Source organism: Thunnus thynnus, chromosome 23, assembly GCF_963924715.1.
Source record: "Thunnus thynnus chromosome 23, fThuThy2.1, whole genome shotgun sequence".
Lineage (NCBI taxonomy): Eukaryota > Metazoa > Chordata > Actinopteri > Scombriformes > Scombridae > Thunnus > Thunnus thynnus.
The window spans coordinates 13,322,289-13,342,231 of NC_089539.1; the positions used below are offsets into that span (position 1 = coordinate 13,322,289).

The 19,943-nt window shown below is 37.6% G+C and overlaps 2 protein-coding genes across 3 annotated transcripts; one reads left to right on the forward strand and one right to left on the reverse strand.

Moving 5' to 3' along the window:
- Positions 1–399: 399 nt before the first annotated feature.
- asb15b (ankyrin repeat and SOCS box containing 15b) lies at positions 400–9,437 on the reverse strand. 2 transcript variants are annotated; one of them, XM_067582240.1, is made up of 14 exons: positions 9,294–9,437; positions 8,851–8,959; positions 8,651–8,703; positions 8,315–8,446; positions 8,007–8,171; positions 4,170–4,276; positions 3,931–4,069; positions 3,679–3,850; positions 3,120–3,280; positions 2,748–2,892; positions 2,477–2,632; positions 1,796–1,898; positions 1,519–1,672; positions 400–1,394 (listed from the first exon to the last, which is right to left on the reverse strand). In XM_067582240.1, the coding sequence occupies exons 2-14, from the start codon at positions 8,955–8,957 to the stop codon at positions 1,231–1,233; spliced, it is 1,758 nt and encodes a 585-aa protein (XP_067438341.1). In that variant the 5' UTR covers positions 8,958–8,959; positions 9,294–9,437; the 3' UTR covers positions 400–1,230. The 2 variants fall into 2 exon arrangements, with proteins under 2 accessions (XP_067438341.1, XP_067438340.1); XM_067582239.1 differs by having other exon boundaries at positions 8,007–8,174.
- Positions 9,438–10,186: 749 nt separating this feature from the next.
- LOC137175780 (uncharacterized) lies at positions 10,187–19,605 on the forward strand. The gene is made up of 7 exons (XM_067581665.1): positions 10,187–10,482; positions 11,930–12,037; positions 12,193–12,249; positions 12,356–12,514; positions 12,922–13,081; positions 13,530–13,630; positions 15,030–19,605. Exons 1-7 carry the CDS (start codon positions 10,471–10,473, stop codon positions 15,192–15,194), a joined length of 762 nt encoding a protein of 253 aa, XP_067437766.1. The 5' UTR covers positions 10,187–10,470; the 3' UTR covers positions 15,195–19,605.
- The last annotated feature ends 338 nt before the right edge of the window (positions 19,606–19,943 follow it).

Sequence of the window (19,943 nt, forward strand, 5' to 3'; positions counted from 1 at the left end):
AAACAGCTCATAGTTCTGTTTGTCCTAATCTGCTGTAGGCTGATGAATTATGGATATATTTCATCAAGGCCCAGCACAGAATACAATAATTACATTAAAATATAACCGCATAACACCTTTTTTGTGTCAAATGCTATATATAGTTTGTTTTATTTCATTTTATATTTTTTTGTCTCTGCTTGTCCAGGTCCCGTGTAGGATTGAAAATATATCTTTTGTTTTGGCTTTCTTTTTCCTCTTCATCACATGTGAATATTTGGAAAAGTCTGTTATGTGTAGGTTATTTATGACTGAATAAAACCAAACCAATAGAGTGCTTTGTTTTCACATTTTGGTCAGTAAGCTCCATACACATCACTGCTTTCAGAACCAAAACTTTCCAAACACAGGTTGCAAAACTTTAAGTTTCTAAAATATTTATTACAAAAATATACTCAAAAATCCATGTGCTACATTTAGGCAACATTATTGTTTTTTTTTTCTCAGCCTATAACACATTAGGTGCACACTGAAAGCCAGCATAAAATGTGCACTCATACAGGTGTTTTTATTTACTTGATGAGACCTCTACCTTGAACCTCTTTGAAGGTGCCCACACATTGTGCTTGATTGACATTTGTTTGGCACCAGTTAGGGCAGCAGAACTTAATTATCTAATCATTCTGATTTGTTCAGTTTGGTGCCCTCACATAATTTCCAGAATAGCTCCACCCAACCTAAACATGAGCAGAGGTCAAATCAGCCAGAAGTGAAAACATGTGGGTGTGCATAACCATCATCTATATCTGGCATGTTTGCAATGCAATCAAGAAAATAAAAAGTATAGTGACAATGTTGCAGCAGAAATGATTAAGAGATGATAGAAATATTACAGTTTTTCTCCAAGGCATAATATACTACATCTGTCCAGTGTTAGACAGGACAAGGAAGACAAAACAATTTTCATTTAGAAAAAGGAAATGAAATGCTGATGCTGAAATAGATTCCTAAAGAAAAGAGCCATTCAAATAGTTTAAGCCTGTGAGAAACTATTCTTGTTGTTTTTGTGACACATATAAGAAATAGTATTCACAATATGTGTTGCAGTCACAATCAAACGTATAAAACTGAACGCGTGCAATACAAAGGAACAATCAGTGAAAATATACCCTGATCATTTGAGAAGAGTGACTGGTGCTTTTTTCATTATTTGTGTTTCAATCACACACGTCAATAGAATGTCTTTCATGTTCAAGAGAGGTCACCGTAGAGGTCGTACTCTCTGTAGGCCAGGTAGTTCTTCAGTCTGGGAGGAAAGGGAATGACAGCCATGGTTTCAGGGTTGTTCAGTGTCCTGAGGCTCATGTGACCCCTGATCACCAGTCGACACAAGTGCTGCAAAGAGCGTGGTTTGCCTAGAGGACCCAGAAACAGACAAGTTACTTAACTCACACTTAAAAGTTACAGATTTATCCTGTCCTTAATGTAATGTATATTTTGTTTTCCTTTAGTCCAAAACAGAGGGTTGGAAGTGTTTACTCAGTATGTCAGAAATCTCATCCCATTCGGGTCTCTTCTCCAGGATGCATTTGAGGTTTGCACAGATGGTGACATGGTTAACGTAGTCCAGGAGCATCCTCACCACACTGCCCACTGCATGTGTCAGCCATGACACTGACACGAATTCACAGAACTGACAGAGACAGACAAGATTGATTGGGGGTGTTCATTTACTGCAAAAGTCAGGTTATTGGTTGATATATTATTTTTTTGACTGACTGACTGAGGACACGTGTCTGCCCCAATTATCTCTTACTGAAATGACGTTTGGTTGCCGATAAATCTGATAGACTTGGTCATGGACGTCCATCCAGGTACGATCTGTTTCTTCACTGTTACCATGAAAACACTGGAAACACCTACCAAAGATAGTGTTGCAGTGGGTTAATATAAAATATTAAAATGCCTAACATGCTCAAATTCTTAAATATGGGATAGTTGTCGAAATTTACAGAGAATATGTACTAAAATGTTGGATCATTGTAAGGTCAAGATGTCTTAAACTTTTAAGATGCATTACTACCCCTGTCCCACTTAAAGACGCCTGTTTGACCAGGTGCAAAGATTAGAAACAACCTTTTTACATTCATCTCTAAGAGTGTGTATGGAGTAACTGGTCCCAGCTGGAAGAAACAGTAACTTGGGGAGCTGTTTGCATCAGTTTGTAACCCTGTTATTGTCAGTGTCAGGATTAAGTGAAGATTTTGGATGTTTATCTTTAAGCAGTTTTTGTATATGCATCATTGTGTGTATAGCATTCTGTTACTGCATTCTGCGTATGTTTACAACTGCTTCCTGGGCTCAGAATTTAAGTACTTTCTTGTTATGACCAATTAAATTACCCATCAGGGATCCAATTTGAGAAAAACTGAGCTGGAGATCTTCCTCCAATCAAATATGTCATTGCTCTTGTCATTTTTACAATAGGTAGACATACTTGTAAGCCTGATATCCGTTGTTGAGCAGCAGTCGCAGCATGATCTGATCCCTCAGACTGTACTGCAGGGCTGTGGGGAACAGGGTGTTACTGATCACTCTGAAGTAACAGTTCACCTCTGCTCCATAGGATAGCAGCAGTTGCACCAGCTCATGCCTGAATAGAAAGGTCAAAAAGTTTCTGTGACACACAACCAGGATGCTCCTTCCTGCCTTTTCTCCAGCACATAGTTTATTTGGAATGAGAAAACACACATAAGTACACCCCGCACCTCTCGGCTCGTACGGCAACCAGGATGCATTGTAGTGGGTCCAGGTCAGTTCTCGCTCCGGCTTCCAGCAACATCTCAGCACAGGTCACATCACCGTTGGAAACAGCAAAGTACAAAGGAGTCTTCCTAAGGTCTCCGTAGTTCTCTGTAACAAGATTCACATTAGATCGATGAACAAGTGCAGAAGGGCACAGATTCTAACATCCACCAGTAATGCTCCACCATCTAAGACTAAAGATTCATATTGTATGTCTATTAATGACACTAATGACATTTTTGCACATGCTACTGTTCATGCTTGCTTGAAACTGCCAGGGTTGAGGGTTTAAGGCTGTTGGGTTGTTGTGAAATGTGCATCCAGCTATAACGCACCAGAGATGTGTGTGTCCAGCAAAGTGTTGACATTAAACCCCTTCTGGATAAGCAGCTCCAGACACTCAACCTGCCCCCCATCAGCTGCTGAGTGGACGGGGTTCTGGCCCGAGAGACGAATGGCTCTCTTTGTGGTGAGGGGGATGAGAGTCCTCAGGACTCTACAGAGAGAGAGAGAGGGAGACAAACAGGAAGAGAGTGAGGGACAGAAACAGTTGAAAACAAACGCTACAAGAAGAAGAAAACAGGACAGGGAGAAAAAACGTTCATTAGACTGTGGTTTTGAGCTACAGTGTTATTCGGTGACGGAAATGACAAACACAATAAAACAGAAGGCTCTTTGTGGACATGATTATGGCGAAACACTGCAGAGCTGTGAGGTGGGGACAGACATGTTGCAGCTTGATCACTTTGGCTGCAGAATGAAAAAGACTGTTAATTTGTCTTTCTCTTCTGCTTTTGACATGAGAATACTGCCATGTCTAGAACATCAGGATGCCTCTTTTGCAGCAAGGTCAGTGCTTTGTCACAAAACTGCAGGACATGAATGCAAGCTTACAGTATGTGTCCTTCATAGGCAGCTCTGTGGATGGGGAGCTGGCAGGCATAGCTGGCTACATTAGCATTGGCTCCATGCTCCAGGAGTAGTTTGACACAGTCCAGGTTTCCAGATCCAGCAGCATCATACAGGACTGTGTCTCCGTTGCTGGCCTGGGCATTCACATCCCCACCTAGTGGAGTGCAGAGAAAATACTGGGTCTGATGAGTGTGTCATTAAACCATACAAACTGTCAGCTTTTTAGCATTTTACCATGCTGGATGAGTATGTCCAAAGCCTCATTGTTTCCATATTCAGCTGCAATCCCCAGAGGTGTCACTCCATGAGCATTTCTAGCACTCACTTTGGCTCCATGTCGAAGCAGCAGCATTATAATGGCCGGACACCCCACCTGGTACAAGAGATACGGAGGAAGACATGTATGTGAGACGTTTTAGGCTCTGATTTAGTTTTAGTAATGCCTTACCTAGTATCGACACTATGCTGCTCACCTTTGCAGCTTCATGTGTGGCCGTCCACTTAGTGAGACACACCTGCTCCACGAAAGCGCCACCCATGATGAGGGATAAAACCATGTCATAGGATCTCTGTCTCACTGCTACAGAATGTAGATAATCACAAAATAACATGGTAGATTGTGATAATAATGGACACTAATAAGGCAAACAGCTACTGTTGTTTTAAAAATCAGCAATAATATGTTGTAATTTATAGCTAACAAGCAATTCTGTGTCAGCCAGGTCAGTCATACCAAGCATAATTCTCCCTTACAAGTGTGTACATCTAAGCCTTCCTCAGCCTCACAGGTTTTAAAGTCTGATCCCACTGCTCCTTTAAAGTCAGACTCTACTTTAAACCACATCCTTAATCCTTTAGATTTTAAAAATATGAAAGGTTTAGTTTTTTTCATTTAAATATTAGGAGCCTTACTCAGCATGACAAATTGGATCAGCTGAAAATCTTGGTAACACAAACTGATCCTGACATTGCTGTATTATCTGAAACTTGGTTAAGATGCACAGTGAGTGATTCTGAGGCAGCCTTGGATGGTAACAATCTTTTTTGAATGGACAGAAATTTAAGAGGAGGACGTGTGGCCATTTATACAAGAGCTTATTTTACCTGTACTGTTCTTAATGCAGTCACAGTAGAAAAATGTTTTGAGTTTTTTTGCTCTGAAAGTGTGTATTGCAAAAAAATAATTCTGTTATTGTGGTCGGAGCGTACAGACCTTCCGTTTCCTCCTCAGCTATTGACAAGATAGCTGATCTTTTAGCTCCATATAAGAATTCAGAGCTGATTATACTAGGTGATTTTAACTTAAACCTGTTGAGTTCTACCTCTAATTATTTAAAAGAGGACCATGGCAATATTAATCTTTCACAGGTAAATATTGACCCAACCAGGCCAAACTTAAAATACCCCTCTAAGTCATCTGAGTCAGGAGTATTTGAGCTCGGTCTTAGTGATCATTGTCCAATAGTTTATGCTGGAAATACCAGGATGAAAAAACTATGTCCATGTACGGTGACTAGACGGAATTTCAAACATTTTGATGAGCAGGCCTTCTTGAATGATCTTTTGAAAAGCGATATTCATGATACTGCTAAAATCCCAGATATTGAATTAACTCTTGACCATTTTTGGAAGTCTTTTAATGCAGTAGTTGATAAGCATGTACTTTTAAAAAAAATATAGAATACAGAATGGGTCAAGTCCCTGGTTTCCAGCAGAAATTTCTTCCTTGTTTAGAGGAAAAGGGAGCCTGGATTCTCACTAGGTATACCGGGGACCCCGGTCACTGGCTTGCTTTTACGCAGCTTAAAAACAAATGCACATCTGCAATAAGAAAATCTAAATCTAATTATTACTTGTATTTAATTCTCAAAGTGTACTCAAATCCAGCAAAATTTTGGAAGGCAGTAAGTTCTCTTGACCATAAGTCTTCCCTTTCATTTCCTACTCTCGCCACAGCTGACAGGTGTTCAATTTCAGACCATAAAGAGATTTGTGTAGCTTTTAATGAGCATTTTGCATCTGCTGGTAACCTATTTGTTGAAACTTATACAAGACCCCCTCTGTCTGCTATTGATCCTGACACCCAGGTAATGCCAAGGCCTCGTTTTACATTACATTTATTGACATAACCAATGCATTACTAGCTGTAGATATCAAGAAATTGGTTGGTGAGAATAAACTTGACTAATACTTTTTAAAGCTTGCTGCTCAAATTGTAGTCGGCTGCATAACATATATTTTTAATGTATAGGTTGTAACTAGTACAGTTCCTAAGGTCTGGAAGGCTGTTTATGTAACTCCTTTAAATAAAGGTGGTGGAACAGCCAACCTTAACAATTATAGGCCTGTCTCTAAACTATCTTGCCTTGCAAAAATAATGGAATCTCTAGTAATTAATCAGTATAAATTATTTCTCACAGGACATTCTATTCTAAGCATACACCAATCGGATTTTAGATAAAAGAACAGCACTGTTACTGCAGCCACTCTTGTTTTAAATGATATTATCTTGGCTTTGGATAGAAAGAAACAATGTGCCGCTCTTTTTATTGATCTTTCGAAGGCATCCGATACAGTTGATCACGCATTGCTTTTAAAAAGGTTTCATAGTATTGGACTTGATGAAATTGCTTATAAATAGTTCCAGAGTCCTCATGACAGACAGCAGTGTGTAGCTGTTGGAACTGTTAAATCTGAATTTGTGCATGTTGCAAAAGGTGTACCTCAAGGCTTAATCCTGGGACCTGTTCTGTTCACTCTGTATATAGATGATATTGTTTCCTCTGTTACTGGGTGTAATATTCATCTTTATGCTGGAGATACTATTTTATACTATAATGACAACACTGTACATTTTGCTGTTAAATCCCTTCAGCACTGTTTTACTGATTTACAAGTTGCACTCAATAACCTTAAATTAGTTCTTAATGCAGATAAAACTAAATTCATGCTTTTCACCAGAGCCAAACATATTGATAATGATAATCTCATCATACTGAAAGAGTCACAGAATACAAGTATCTTGGAATTTGGATTGATAAGAAGAGAACTTTTAAATATTGTGACTAAACTGGGGAGCAAATTAAAGAAAAAAAAAGTTTCTTTTATAGGAATAAAACATGTTTTCCTCTGCATTGTAGAAGGATGCTTATTATCAGTATTGGATAATGGTGACATTTTATACATGCATGCTTCAGCTGACTCTGAAGCCCTTGGACACTGATTATCACTCTGCTAGGATTTATTACCAGTGATAGTTATAGTATTCATCATTGTGAACTGTATGCTAAGATTGGATGGCCCTCTCTCTCTGTAAGGCATGATAAACACTGGGTTTCATTTATTTATATGATCCTTACCGGTTTTTTACTGTCTTACATTATTTCATTGTTGTCTTTTAATGCAGGCCCCCCCTGATTATGTTGCAGGTGCCAACTGTTTTTATTGAGCTTGGAAAATTCAGTTTTTCATGCTGTGCACCTGTAACCTGGAATAACATGCAGAACGTTATAAAGCTTACCTAATTTTTATCCTTTTCATCTTATTTTACTTCCAACTGCTCTTGTTTTTAGCTGACTCATTTGCTGTAAATTTTAATTGCTTTATTTATTCCTAAGGTTTTACTATGTTAGTATTTTTACTCATTTGTTTTTTTTATTTCTTTTACTTTTTTATTGACATTTTTAGCTAAGTATCTTATCTGTGTTTCTTGGTGCCTAGGATGTGTTGTTTGTGTCTTTGCTTGGCTATATTGTAAATGAGGTCTCTACCTCAATATATTTCAGAGTCTAAATAAAGGTCAAATGACTTTGACTGGTGTCTGCCAACATAGCTTACTTTAGCATTTTAGAAATGTCCTGGTATATAACAAAGGACCCCTCTCATTGGCCTGCCTTGTTGTGGAGGAACACTTCAGGCCAACAAACATAAAAACTTAAAGACTCCCTCCAGACATGTTTTAAGATATATAAAAATACTTTGCTTTGAATACTAATTTGTGTCTAATATGGTTTTCCCACAAAGAAAGTCCAATTACCTTGTAAAAATCCTTATATTTCTCTCCAGAATCTATGAGCTTTGTCCTACTTCACTGAAAAAAACAGCTTTATAGTGTCAAACTCTGGACATACATCATTCTGCTCAATGAAGCTCAAACATCCATGTGAAGGAACAAGAAAAAAACACATTTTTGACTGGACGGGGACTTTTTACTGATAACAGTATCAAAATGTGCTGTTAATGAAATGGGTGAACAGCCTACTGATTGTCAAAGTGATTTGTCTACTGTGTTGACTTTGTGTGTGTGCTACCGATGAGCAGAGGAGACTCGTTCCTGCTGTTGGTGTTGTGTGGTGAAGCTCCGTGCTGCATCAGCATGCTAACATTTTCCACTAGGCCGGCCTCTGCTGCCAGAGTCAAAGCCGTGTCCCCATCCTCCGTGTGCTCCTCCAGGGTCAGATCTGTGCACATCAGAACTGCTACACACACACACACACACACACCAATAAAACTGTGTTAAAGTTGGAATAATACTAAATCTACCTAAAGGGTTTTATCAGGTTGCAGATGCTTTTTTTTATGTAGACTTTACGTCCGGCCTGTTGCAACGAGCTCTCACCCTGCAGTACCATCAGCAGGATCTCTCGCTGTGGCTGCACAGCTGCAGCATGCAGAGGCAGCCGGCCCCTGATGTCAGTCTCTCTGAAGGCAGACAAACGACCTGACAACACCTGCAGAGCGTACACATCACCTGTGGAGACAACAACAGAGATCCATACAGTGAACAGGGAAACAGTGAGTTTATGCAAACATACAGACACGTGTGTGCACATACACCCACAAAACAAACATTTAAGGCACACAGTTGAGGCACTGACATTTATTTGTGGGTCTTTGTGCCTTATATAACTTCACCTAATGTTGTCACATCACTACAACAATAGACAAGCTTTACCTTTCTGAATGGCTGCCATTATCTTTATGAATTCTTCACTATTTGGTTCCTTCCTAATGAACCAGAGGAGAATAGTGTTAAAAATTACACAATTTTACTCCAAAAACAATGCTTGGAATTATTAACTTTCAATATTTTAATTCAGGATTTCCTGTACATCTTTTACTAAAACTACTTTGGATATTTGGACTCACTCATACCTGTTGTTTTGCAGAGAACGTTGCAGCTTGTAGGAATCTTGAATGCTTTCTCGGATGGCAAACTCAATAAGTTCCTCATTTATGCCTTCCTGCTCAATGTCATCCATTTCTAAATCAAGGGACAACATGGATTTACATGTGTTTCCCTCTAAGCATTGGGCTTCTTTTAATTAAATAATTAGTTGCAATAAGAAAAAGAACTATGCGCAGAAAATAAGGTTACATTTGCAGGTAACTTATAACATGGCACAGTCACATCTGTCTGTAGTTTGTGCTTTCTCCTCGGCTCCACTGCATGCAACTTGTTTATCAGTGAAGGGCTGCAGGCACGATATCACCACTGTGCTTGAAATCATTTCATATGCAAGTACATTAGTATAAAGCTGTCATGACACCTCAAAATTAAGTAGCATTTTCATGTTAGTCTTATCAATCTGTCTCACCTGTTGGTCTGAATGTGTGTCCTTGAGTGCTCGCAGCTTGCAGCTCATGTGTTTTTTGTTTTGCGGGGTTCTAAGCTGTCTGGGTTAAATTTAGATGTGACCTGCTTTAGACGACCTGACTCAGCTCAGAGTATGCCTGTCATGTTTTCACTTCCAGCTCCAGTGAACAAAGTACTCATTCCCTGATTGCTAAACTCTGACTTCATTCAAATGAGGTCATTTTGTCACATGCAAACAAAACACACATCACATGTTTGTAGGTTCATATCAGACTTTATTTGCAGGACACACACATTACTTTACTTACTTGAAGCCTGTGATCCCACTTTGGGCATAGGCTGCCAGGAAAGACACACACATTAGATGTACAAAATATTCTTGATATTAGATTCATGCGTTCTACATAACAATTATCTCAGGTTAATGATCACTTATCTGCTCTTTTTTCCTGAATTTCCTCCTTTGTGATTGGTATTGATTTGATAATGGAAATCAATAAGGGAGAATAGCTTTTAAATGGATTTGCTTTGTCAGTGTACATTATGCAACCTTACTTTCTGCACACACACACACACACACACACACACACACACACACACTCAAGCAATTCAATAAATAATAAAAGTGTATCTTATTATTAATAAATAAACCAAAACTTGTGTTCTATATAATAGAAAGTAATAAATATAAATTGATTTTAATAAATAAAAATCACAAAATAATGGAACAAAGAGCCTGGTTGAATATCCTCAATTTAGGGGCCCAACCCCCCAAGCAAAACCTTCCACATAACAAAAAACCCTTGTTGTCTTATTTTCATTTTCCAAATTACAGCTTAGGGAATAACCTTGACATATACTAAGCGAAATATTCCCTTAAGAGAACAAGCGCCCACTTTCTCTTGACGAACAAACTGATATGTGGGAGTTTATGGAAAACTCTCAGACAGCGTCAGAGTGTGACACAGTGACTCAGCCTGTAGGCGGCCTCTCTACCACGTCAAAAGACTTCACCAGTCTGTCTGGAGTGAAGCAGACTGCCAGCCCATCCTCAAGTTTCACTACACGCTTGGACATTGCACACATACACACAGAAAAACTCAGCTCAGCTTTGTCTTTGAGCTGAAAACGCGGAATTTCATGCATTGGATTTGAGCAACCTTGGATTCTTGCTCCATATGAGGAAGAAAGTAAGTTTTTATTTTATATGTTTTTTGGGTTGTTTTTTTTTTTTTTTTTTTTTTTTTTTTACAGCTATTTACTATAGCTGTATTCCTACTTTTGTTGTGTTTGTTAAATACAGAGGTGGCAGAATATTTGAATTTTTAAAAAGAATTTTCTCATTTTGTCATATATTCTTTGTGTTTTATCATTTGTATACTTTGCGCAATGAAATATGATGTTAGGTGAAATGATGATGATTTCTGGTGACTGTCATTCATTACACAAATGAAGTAAATATAAATAATGAAATAATACTGCTTCTGCATTCAGAATGTTATTTTAGTAAGAGTATTTGCAGTAAAATGAACATAAGACTTAAAAAAGTGCTCTCAATGAGGAATACTTCCTGTCAGAGTTACATTAATGCTGCACTGAGGTAATTTAATGTGTTAAGAGGTCTGCTGGTGTTGAACCTTTTTTAAAAAAGTGAAAGAGTGAAGTGAAAGTACGCTAAGGCACAGTTTGCTTTCACTCAATATGTCGAATAAGGAAGATTAGTGCATGCTCTACGTTCACTCTGCTGCTAGAAAATATTGTACGAGAATGAAAATTCCTTTGAGGCAAACACATTCCTGGCTGTCACACTGGTAACTCTGAAGCCTAAAGATTCCTCATACTGTAGCTCATTTTATACCTTGCATTTAAAAGCTTTACTCTTTAAAGAGTCATTACAGCTGTCATATTACGTACGTTCTTAGTTACTTTGCATTTCTGTGCACTTGGTTATTTTATTTTCATTTGGCAATGGTGTTCAAATTTGTCTTTTTATTATGACAAAATGATTATAAAAATAGATTTTATTTTGAATCAAACTGGAGAAACAAGATGGGAAAATGTGACATCAAACCAACTTAATAATTAATTAAAAACAAATGTATTGTATTTATATATTTATGGTTTCGTTTTGTGTTCAACTGTCTCTTAATTAGGCCAATATGACATTTTCATTCGTTATTTTTCCTCCCTTTGAAACACAAGACATACACAATGCAAACACAAAGGTTATCAGAAGATTAACAGAATAACAAGCCTAAAAAAAAGGTTAAAATATTAGTCCGATTTATGCGTCGACACATTATCTGCTTTAATTTAATACTACATTGAAGCCTGCGTATTTAGGAAAGACATCAGATCCCCTACTAACGCCTTGTTAATGAGTGTGGGGGAAATTATATATACATTATATACAAAATTCAATTATGGCACCATTGGGAAAGGCACTGTGGTTTCACTGGTCAGTTTCCAGGTGTGAATGTGTAACTGGATGAATGTACGTAAATCAGGGCAATGGTGAATTAAATCCTATGTGCTCAGTAAATACCTTCCTCAGATAAATAGCAACGAATCACTGTTATATCAAACTGAACTTTTCATCATTATACTATAATGAATACGGTATTTTTTTGTCCACAGATCTTGAAAGCACCTTGTCTCCTCTTGAGTCTGTTCACAAGTTTGAATCTCTGCTCTGGAAAATTTGGGACACCGATAACTGACGATGTGAGCAAGCTGTCGTTATTGGTGAGATGACGGAGTTGCTACAGGCTTGATACATATCACATTTATAGTAAATAGTTGTTGCATGTGCTGCATGTTAAGAAATAATGTAACTCTGAGACTCTCTGCATCACTGATATGTTGTAAAAAATCTTTTTCTATGATTATTTCCAATTTAGAAGCAAAATATCCCCTCTGATTATGAGATTCCTGTTCATTACATTCCCAAAGAAGTGGTATGTATGAAGCAAAGAAAGCAGAAATAATGTAAAACAGTCGAATAAAAATGGGGGCAAACTTGATATGATCTCCAACAAATTATGTGTTATACCTTCTTTTCAGGCTGGAACGTGCTGGGTCGTGTTGAACATCTATCCTTTAGAGCAGAGTCTTCGGAAGCTGGCCAACATGTTTGGTGCCATCTCCTCCAACAAAGAAAACATAATTGTCTTCATTGCGATGCTGAAGAGTTTACGCTTCACGTTTGACCACGAGGAACTAGTAAGCAATCATAAATTTTTTATCACGTAATTGAATACATAAGAAACTGTGTGTATTTGTAGAATAATTTGTTCCTGCACCATAGCCTGCAAGAATAATTAATCATATTGTAATTTTAATTCTTATTCTGACAAAGCCAGTAACAGTGGTGCAAAAAATGTAATGTACAATTGGTTTGGAAATATTATAGTTTGTGTATATTTATCAAGCACATTTTCCATGAATATATCACAACATGCTTTACAAGAGCAAGTAAAAAGACTAAATTGAAACATGATTTGTACAAATAAGAACTATAGCTCAGTTTTAGGAAGGAGTTGTTAATATTTTTGACATTCAGGGACTGTTTAGCATATTGAACTGCATAATTGAGTTATTTCAGGATTGCCTGTTGTCTGATCCCCCAGGAAACGGCGATGCAAGTCTTCCAGTGTCACTATCAGGAAGGAAGCTTAATGTCTGGTCTTTACTTTGACTACATCAAAGATGTTTTACATAGTGCCGCTCAAGGAACACCCGGCTTCTCATGCAAGCCACCACCATGCCTTAATCCACAACAAACACTGGGTACGACATTCATTTTGATTTTTAATTTTTAATGGATGCTTTAAAAGCTAAAACAGCTTAGTAGCCTATTCATGTGCAGATATTGATTTGGGGTCCAGGACATACAGCTGTTGACAGGAATCAGATAAGTGGTCTTGAACACACAACCATAGATTGTAATTAAAGGATATACAATCAAATGTTGCATTAAAAGCAAGCCTCCTGCACTCGTAAAAGCCTTCCAAGAAAGTTTTTATGCTACCCGATATCTCAAAAAGGAACCAAAGAGTATTTATGAGTAGAAAACATGAACTGGAATTACATACACTTGTGACTAAAGCTTGAATCCCACTAGAATCCTCTCTACTGGTTCAATAAATAAAGATCCAGAGGATTGAACCGCCCACTATCAGATTTCTAAAGTGTAACTGTAGTCAGTTAAAATTCCAATAATTTTTTCTTCTTCCAGGGGGTCAAAAGGAGGGTTATGAGTACAACTGGTCGAAGAGAACTCCTTTGCTTCTGACCTTCATTCCCATCACAGCTTGTGTTGTTCTTATCATATGGCTGGTGAGTAAGTGAATCATCAAATGTTCCATCAAATGTAAATTAATTATGTTTGTTGTAACATAAAAATGAATTTTCAAATAATCTATATAAAGATACAAATACAGGGAATACAGAGATGTTTCCTTAAGCGCCACATATGAGGTTGACATTTGTGGTTTAGAGTAAACTATTGACAGCTGGTAAAGACATTCATGCCTCTGACAGGATGAATTAATAACTTTTAACAATAACTTTTCACAGACTTTTCAACTAAAATAACTAAACAAACAATTCTTTGGTTTATGACCAACTAATGCAATAGTGATGACATTCCCATCAACATCATCTGTACTTTGTGTTTAGTACTAGCCTAATAAGCTTATTCACCTCTGTTTAGTTTTGACAAAACTGGAACAATGCAAAACGATGACAAATGACATACTCATGACATACGTATCATTATCTTCCCATTTCTGTATCATGGTTCCTCAAACGCAATTTTTTCCTCTGTTGCCCAGCTTCCTCCAACTCTGATCAGAATGTCTACTAAAATGTGTCAGTTGTCAGTTTTAATTAAAAACTCTAAACTAAATCAACATTGGCAAACCCATAGTTAGTAAGATAATTTATCAGCTTGCACAGTCGGTAGTAAACAATCTAGTAGATTAGCTTGCTAGCAGGATAGCTAGCATGCTGACATAAGAATTTACCTCAAAGCAGTGTGTGTGCCGACAATCTCACACAACCATTAGCCTGGCTGTAAAAAGACAATTTTGGCAATTTTCCTGCCATTTTAAAAACCTCTATTGTGTTACTTTGCTGTGAGTATTGTAATTACATTATTCCTGTATGTATAAAAGGTCGATAATGTCAAATGGCATGAATAGTTTGTATAGGCTATCACAGTGAGCATTTATTGCTGCTTTTAATGCTGGTTTTCGCTTTTCCGCTTTTCAACACGGTCCGAAGCTTCCCACCCTTTTAAAGAACGACAAATTCAGCTCCAAGCAATTCCCGAAGTAGTTACTCAGAGAAGATGATGTTCTTGGCACACAGACTGTACACCACAAATTATAGTTGTTTTCTTGCTTTTTGTAACTTTGTGAGAGACCTAAGAACACCCTCTGAAAAAAACAGTCCACTGTGGTTTAATTCTCCATTAACTAGATTGAATCTTGTGCTTCTGTGGGCCAGTCTAATAAAGCCTGTGTGATAATGTGCTTTCACTTTAGTGAGCACTTCCAGGAAGGAAATTCTTGTAAAGTTAACAACTGCTCATCAAATATTCAGTAGTCATTAGCTTACATAATGATGTCCGCTTCTGGGATTTACTATCTATCATGTGTCCATCATAACAAACTGGATAGAAGAGCACTGTTTAGGCTGTGTACTTGATTTCCCTTTTTTTTTTTCTTTTCAGGTCAAATCTAGAAGGCGTTCACCAGTCTGCAGCACTGAAAATAGTGAAATGGCACCTTCTGACATGATCCCAACTGTGTCTCTCTCCATCCCACTTCAAACACTCACCCACGCCGCTGACACTCAGCCAGCGGGGGAGGCAATCCCTGAACACGAAAGTGGATGAGGCACGATTAATAAAGAAGAGAGGGAAAATCTGGGCACCAGTAAAACGACTCACTCTCCAAGTTGCTCAGTTATTGGCAGGAGCCTGCTGGATGAATGAGTGTGGTCTCACACTCAGTCTTCCTCTGCTTTCATGGACCTGAGCTATACGAGAGAAAACTCACCTGCTGTGAAGGCGAGTGTGTTTCACGAAATTCACTTCTAACACTTAACACCATCCAAAGAGATTTTTGGAACTAAAGGAAGAACTCTCTAAATAGTGGCTGGTCATCTGCCAAAATGGTCACTGAAGTACATTAATTGTCTCGCCTTGGCCAGTGTTAAACAGCTTTTGGCTGGCCTATTCTGTGCTGAGTTGATTTTTTTTTTTTCATTCCTGCCACTATGAACTGGTGCTATTCCGGCCCCTGTTTTAAGCTGCAATCAAAAAGTATCGCTGGAGACTGAAATCATGAAATCATTGGAATGATATCACACCATCAGGAAGACTTTATTTTATTCCGAGATGGGACTCCTGTCACCGCTTTGATGGCTGTGTTGTCGTCGTTACGGAGACTGTCCTTTCACACTGAATCCTGAATCTCAACCTGCTCCTGTCTTCTCCTGAAGTGCATTGAGGGTAAACCTTTATGCAAAGACGCCCATTCCCAAGTAAAACATCAAAAGTACTTCCCCCTTCACTTAAAAATATGTTTTTCTTCTTTTTCCCACAGTTGAATGTTTGAGCTTCTCTGTGCAGAATGATGTGTGTGCAGAGTTTGACACTAGAAGGCTGTTTTCACATTCATCTGCTGTAAGTGGAAAATTTCTCTGAGCTCATTGAAAATCCAATTTTAGGGGGCGGGCCCACGACATCACAAATAGTTTGGAAGCCAATTCTGGTCCAATATTCAACTTACAGAAGTATGATGTGGAAACTTGAAGCCTCCAGTGCAGAAACACTGAGTAGGAGACGTCTTGTGTCCAGCAGTTAAACTTCTGAAATGAAATATATTTACATATTTGTAGATTCTGGATTTCTAATGAGGGAGAAGGAGTAGGTGTCATTTTAAGGATTTTAACATGATAATTGAACTTTTTTTGTTGAAAAAACATATGCGACACAAATTATTGTTCAAAGCAGAGTGTTTTATATACGTCTTAAAACCTGTTTGGAAGGGATCTTTAAGTAAATGCTTAAAAACTAGTGTATCAAAAGTCAAAGGACGATTGAGCTGCTGCAGATTGTCTTGTACTTGTTGTTGACATTACTATGATCTGTGATCTGTCACAGATGTCAAACCTGCTAGTCACAAACAACACGCTCAGCAGTTCAACAAGCGTCCTACTTTGTGTATCAAAGATCTGACCAGATGGCAGATAGCCATCGCCAGAGGCACTTTCAATCCCGTCATTGTATTTCAAAGCTGTTGCCCAGTGATCTATAGCTGCAGCCCGGCCACAGTGAGTGTGTTAGAGTTTTTAATGCCTTACTCACTGAGTCAATCAATGTTCAGTCATGAGAACATGACTCCCCAAGCGTGAGCGCTCTTGTGCTGTATGTGTCAGAGAGAGTGAGTGAGAGACAGGACAGACAGGACGAGGGAAAGTGAGGGAGATAGAGATAGATAGATGGATGGACGGATGAGCTCAGTGAGAAGCATAAGGAGGGCTTGTTCTCGTCACAAAAGAACTGGCCGTAGGCTGGAGGAAATGCCAGTTACAAACACGACTGATGTCGGCAGATCCCTATGAATCAACAGGCCAAGAATCTTTCCAGACCGCAGACTATGTAGCCTCATCTATAGAGGAGGGTTAGTATTTCAATAACAGTTTTCTATATATGAATGATTTACTTCCGTCAATCAAATATGGAAAGATATACCTTCATTAAAAATGTTCATTTTGTAGACAAGTTAACATATTCTTTGTTGTCTTTTTGGTGACCAATGTGTCTGATTTCCATTTTTTTATTATGTGAAAATGTTTATTTGTATTGTATGTGAGATATTTAACTTATTTTGATACAAGATAAACCACTTACAAAGTTTAATGAACATTTCTTTTAAGATTTTTTTTATGCCAGTCATTCCAGTCATGAATGTACAAGGTTTAAACAAAATACTGTGTACACTTGGGGAAAAACACATTATAACTTTAATGTAATTAAATCATCATGGCAAATACTGCTACAGAAGTGGGTCATATTAACTTCAAATGCCAATTGCTGTATTTGTCATTCCCCTATATACATTTATATAATATATATGTTGCGAAGTCTCAACTTTTGAGGTTTCCCCTTGCCTGACACTCTTCAACCTACTGCAGTTTGGGCAGATTTGGCCTCTTTATCAGTCTTTATTAGCTGTTGTGTGTTATCTTGAAACCTCAAATATAAAATCATTGATTGTCTGTTTTAATTGGCATTCAAATGGCCCACACTTGTAGCAGTTATAGCATCAAACCCCGTTTTTGTGAAGTGTCAAAATTATTTTCTCTACCCCTGCAAATGCCGAAGCAAAATCGTATTGTCAATATTATATGTATATTGTGATACTATTTGTCAGTATTGTAAAATATATATATTGGTACATCTTATTGGTGTTGGCATAACAGTTGAAGAAAGTGTGAGTGTTTCCTTGAGGTCCCATTTAATAGAACATAATAGCAGCAAACAGCTCAACTTCTGGCAGATGAGAAGTTAACTTAACATGGACAACAGTGGGCTTGATAAAAGGCCTCCATTCTTGCTCTTTCAAGCACAACACTTGGACTTAATTACTCACAGAGATCTCAGGGCAGAACAGAGATCACACATTCAGGGAGAACATTGTCAGGTCACCCCCGACCTTTGTTGTTCAAAGGGACACAGCTTCACTGACAAGGGATTTGATGCTTTTTTTTCCATGTCCCGTTTGATTGCACAAATGATAATAGCATCAATAAAATGTTTTAGTGGTTAAATTTGTAATAATAAAAATTGTATTTGTCCCGAATGGTTGTCATGCACTATCGAGAGCAAGGCTTTTGAATTAGATTCTGTTATGCTGTAACGCCTTTTTACTGGACATTTAATTTTGTTCTAAATCAAACAATATGTTGCAGTCTCCTCAAACTAAAAACAATGGATGATATACTACATCTTCTTTCTCCAGAGGAATTACAACACTGTAAATGTGGATTTTCAAATTTCTAAAATACAGGAACATTTTGACAGAGAGAGAGAAACACTAAATTATAGCAAAGCAAAAATGGGAGGAAGAATTGGAAATTGTGATTGGCAATGATCAATAGGAGGACTCAAAACAATTGCTTTACACATGGAGAGAATATGCTTACATACAGATATAGTTGGGTTTTTTTTACACCATATAAATATTCTAAATATTATTTGTCTACATCTTCTAAACGCTGGGCAGAAAGTGAAGAAATGTATGCAAACTTCACACACATATTTTGGTCATGTGAAATGTTAAAATCATATTGAATTGGTGTCAAAAGGGAAATAGAACGTATTATGATCATTTCTATGTAATTGACATTAGAGGCAAACAGGAAGCCCAAGTTTAGACAAATGGGAAGAATAGCGGAGCAAATTAAGAATGTGAAGAAAATCACATATAAAATCTGAGGCGATATTTACTGTTGTGAAACAAGATGGCTGTGCTACGTAAAATGAAATCATAGAGGGAATGGACGAAATTAATGTGTACAGGTGTGTGTGTGTATTTGTGTGTTATTGCAGTTTTATGTTTAGATCCAGTGGTGTAAAGTAACTTGTACTTGTACTTTACTTGAGTATTTCCATTTGGTGCTACTTTATACCTCCACTCCACTACATTTCAGAGGGAAATATTATACTTTCTAATCCACTACATTTATTTGACAGTTTTAATTACTTTTCAGATGAAGATTTGATACAATGGATAATATAACAAGCTTTTAAAATACAACACATTATTAAAGATGAAATCAGTGGTTTTCAACCTTTTTGGCTTTTTAGCTTCTGACATCTTACAAAAAGCAGTGTGTAGTCGGGGTCACATTTCAGATGTCTGAGTTGTTAACAGCTCCACCAAATAGTGATTTTTCCCTCTAATCTTCTCACATGGTTTCATTTCAATAAATGTTCAAATGATCCAATATTTCAGCAAAAATCAAAGATTAGAGAAAAAAAAATCCCCAAGCTGAAAACAGATTTGTGTATCAGAACTTTATTTTTTCTTCTATCGTCTCCCATTAATCATCTCATGACCCCTCAGATTTATCTGGAGACCCTTTGGAGGGGCCCGACCCCTAGGTAGGGAACCAGTGGACTAAATTACCTAACTGTATATAAAGTAGTTGAAACTAGCTCCACCTCCAGCAGCTACAACAGCAACATGCTGCTTACACACTGATGCTTCAGTATTAATAATCTAATTATGTCATATATAATATCAGTCAGAGGGACCAAACCACCACTTTTACTGCAAAACTTTATTTTGCTGCTAATATTGCTGTATTTTTTTCATGCAGGACTTTAATTTGTAATGGTGTATTTTTACATTTCTGTATTGGTACTTGTACTTCAGTAAAGGATCTGAGTACTTCTTCTACCTCTGTTCAGGTCTGCATGCTTTCTTGTGTAGAGGAATGTCTCGTCTGTCTTTCCTGAGGCATTCATGTAAATGCTTACTGGGCTTTATTTATTGATTGGTATGTATTAGTTTCCACTATTGAGGCTTACAAACCCATATGATTAATGAATTTAATTAAAGACAAAAAATGA